This window comes from Penaeus monodon, chromosome 22, assembly GCF_015228065.2.
Source record: "Penaeus monodon isolate SGIC_2016 chromosome 22, NSTDA_Pmon_1, whole genome shotgun sequence".
Taxonomy (NCBI): domain Eukaryota; kingdom Metazoa; phylum Arthropoda; class Malacostraca; order Decapoda; family Penaeidae; genus Penaeus; species Penaeus monodon.
The window spans coordinates 2,121,904-2,122,851 of record NC_051407.1 but is presented as its reverse complement, the minus strand read 5'-3'; the positions used below and the strand labels follow the sequence as shown (position 1 = coordinate 2,122,851).

The 948-nt window shown below is 40.1% G+C and overlaps 1 protein-coding gene across 1 annotated transcript in view; it reads left to right on the top strand.

Annotated features, from left to right (window-relative positions):
- LOC119587634 (NK-tumor recognition protein-like) overlaps positions 1–948 on the top strand; it is a gene marked incomplete in the record, with an annotated part of 11,510 nt that overhangs the window by 7,491 nt on the left and 3,071 nt on the right. Inside the window, 1 exon segment of the mRNA XM_037936339.1 lies at positions 207–948. Within this exon segment, the coding sequence (XP_037792267.1) occupies positions 207–948 (742 nt within the window).

Sequence of the window (948 nt, the reverse complement as noted above, 5' to 3'; positions counted from 1 at the left end):
TGATTACTGTTTATCACTGTAATCATTGTTCATTTATTTGGCTCAACACATTTTTCCATTGCTTTGGTTTTGTATAGAATATTCATACCTTCTTGGTTGGTATGTAAATTTTCTCTCAAGATAATTAGATTGATTATTTTTATGAATAAAGTGATGTTATTTGTTAAATTTTCTTGAATTTAGTAAAGAATTTTTGTTTTTTTCAGGCAGGAGAAAAGACAAGCAGGCACAGATTCTGTGGTTCCTGATTACCTTCTGAAGAAGATCAAAGTTGAACCGGGGTCAGAGTCAGCTAAAGAAGGAGCTCAAGAACCCAAGAGTGTTATGGAACTTTTGGAATTACAAATGCGAGCACGGATTATCAAGACGATGCTAGAAAAAGATGATGGCAAGAAGCTCACTGAAGATGCCATTGCAGCAGTTATAGGAAATACTAAATTGACAGAAGACCTGAGGAAAGTGGGTGAAGAGAAAGTTACAAAGGAGAGTGAAAAGAACACCGTGTCTAAAGAGAGGAAAGAGGCAGAGACCCAGCCAGAGAGAAGGAGCAGAAGCAGTAGTCGTAGAAGAGAGCACAGGCCTGAGGACAGGAGGATCAGAGGTAGAAGAAGTAACCCAGATAAGAGAAAGAGAGACCGAAGTGGAAGTAGTAATTATGAAGAGGACAAAAGGGCTTCCAAACATTCCCAGGAATCAGATGCACAAGTGAGGAAGAAGAAAAAGATTTCTCGCAAGGAATTTGAGGAGCGCATGAAGCGAGCCAAGAAGAACAGGACATACAGACAGCGGAAAGTTTCTGAGGACGAAGACAAGTTAAAAGATGCTGAGCAAGATAAACCTGCAGAAGAACCAAAACCCAAAATGAAAGGGACTGTGGTTACAGACCAAAATGGGGCATCAAAGGAAGGGAATAAACCAGCTGTTTCAAAGGATGTGGCTGATGCCAAT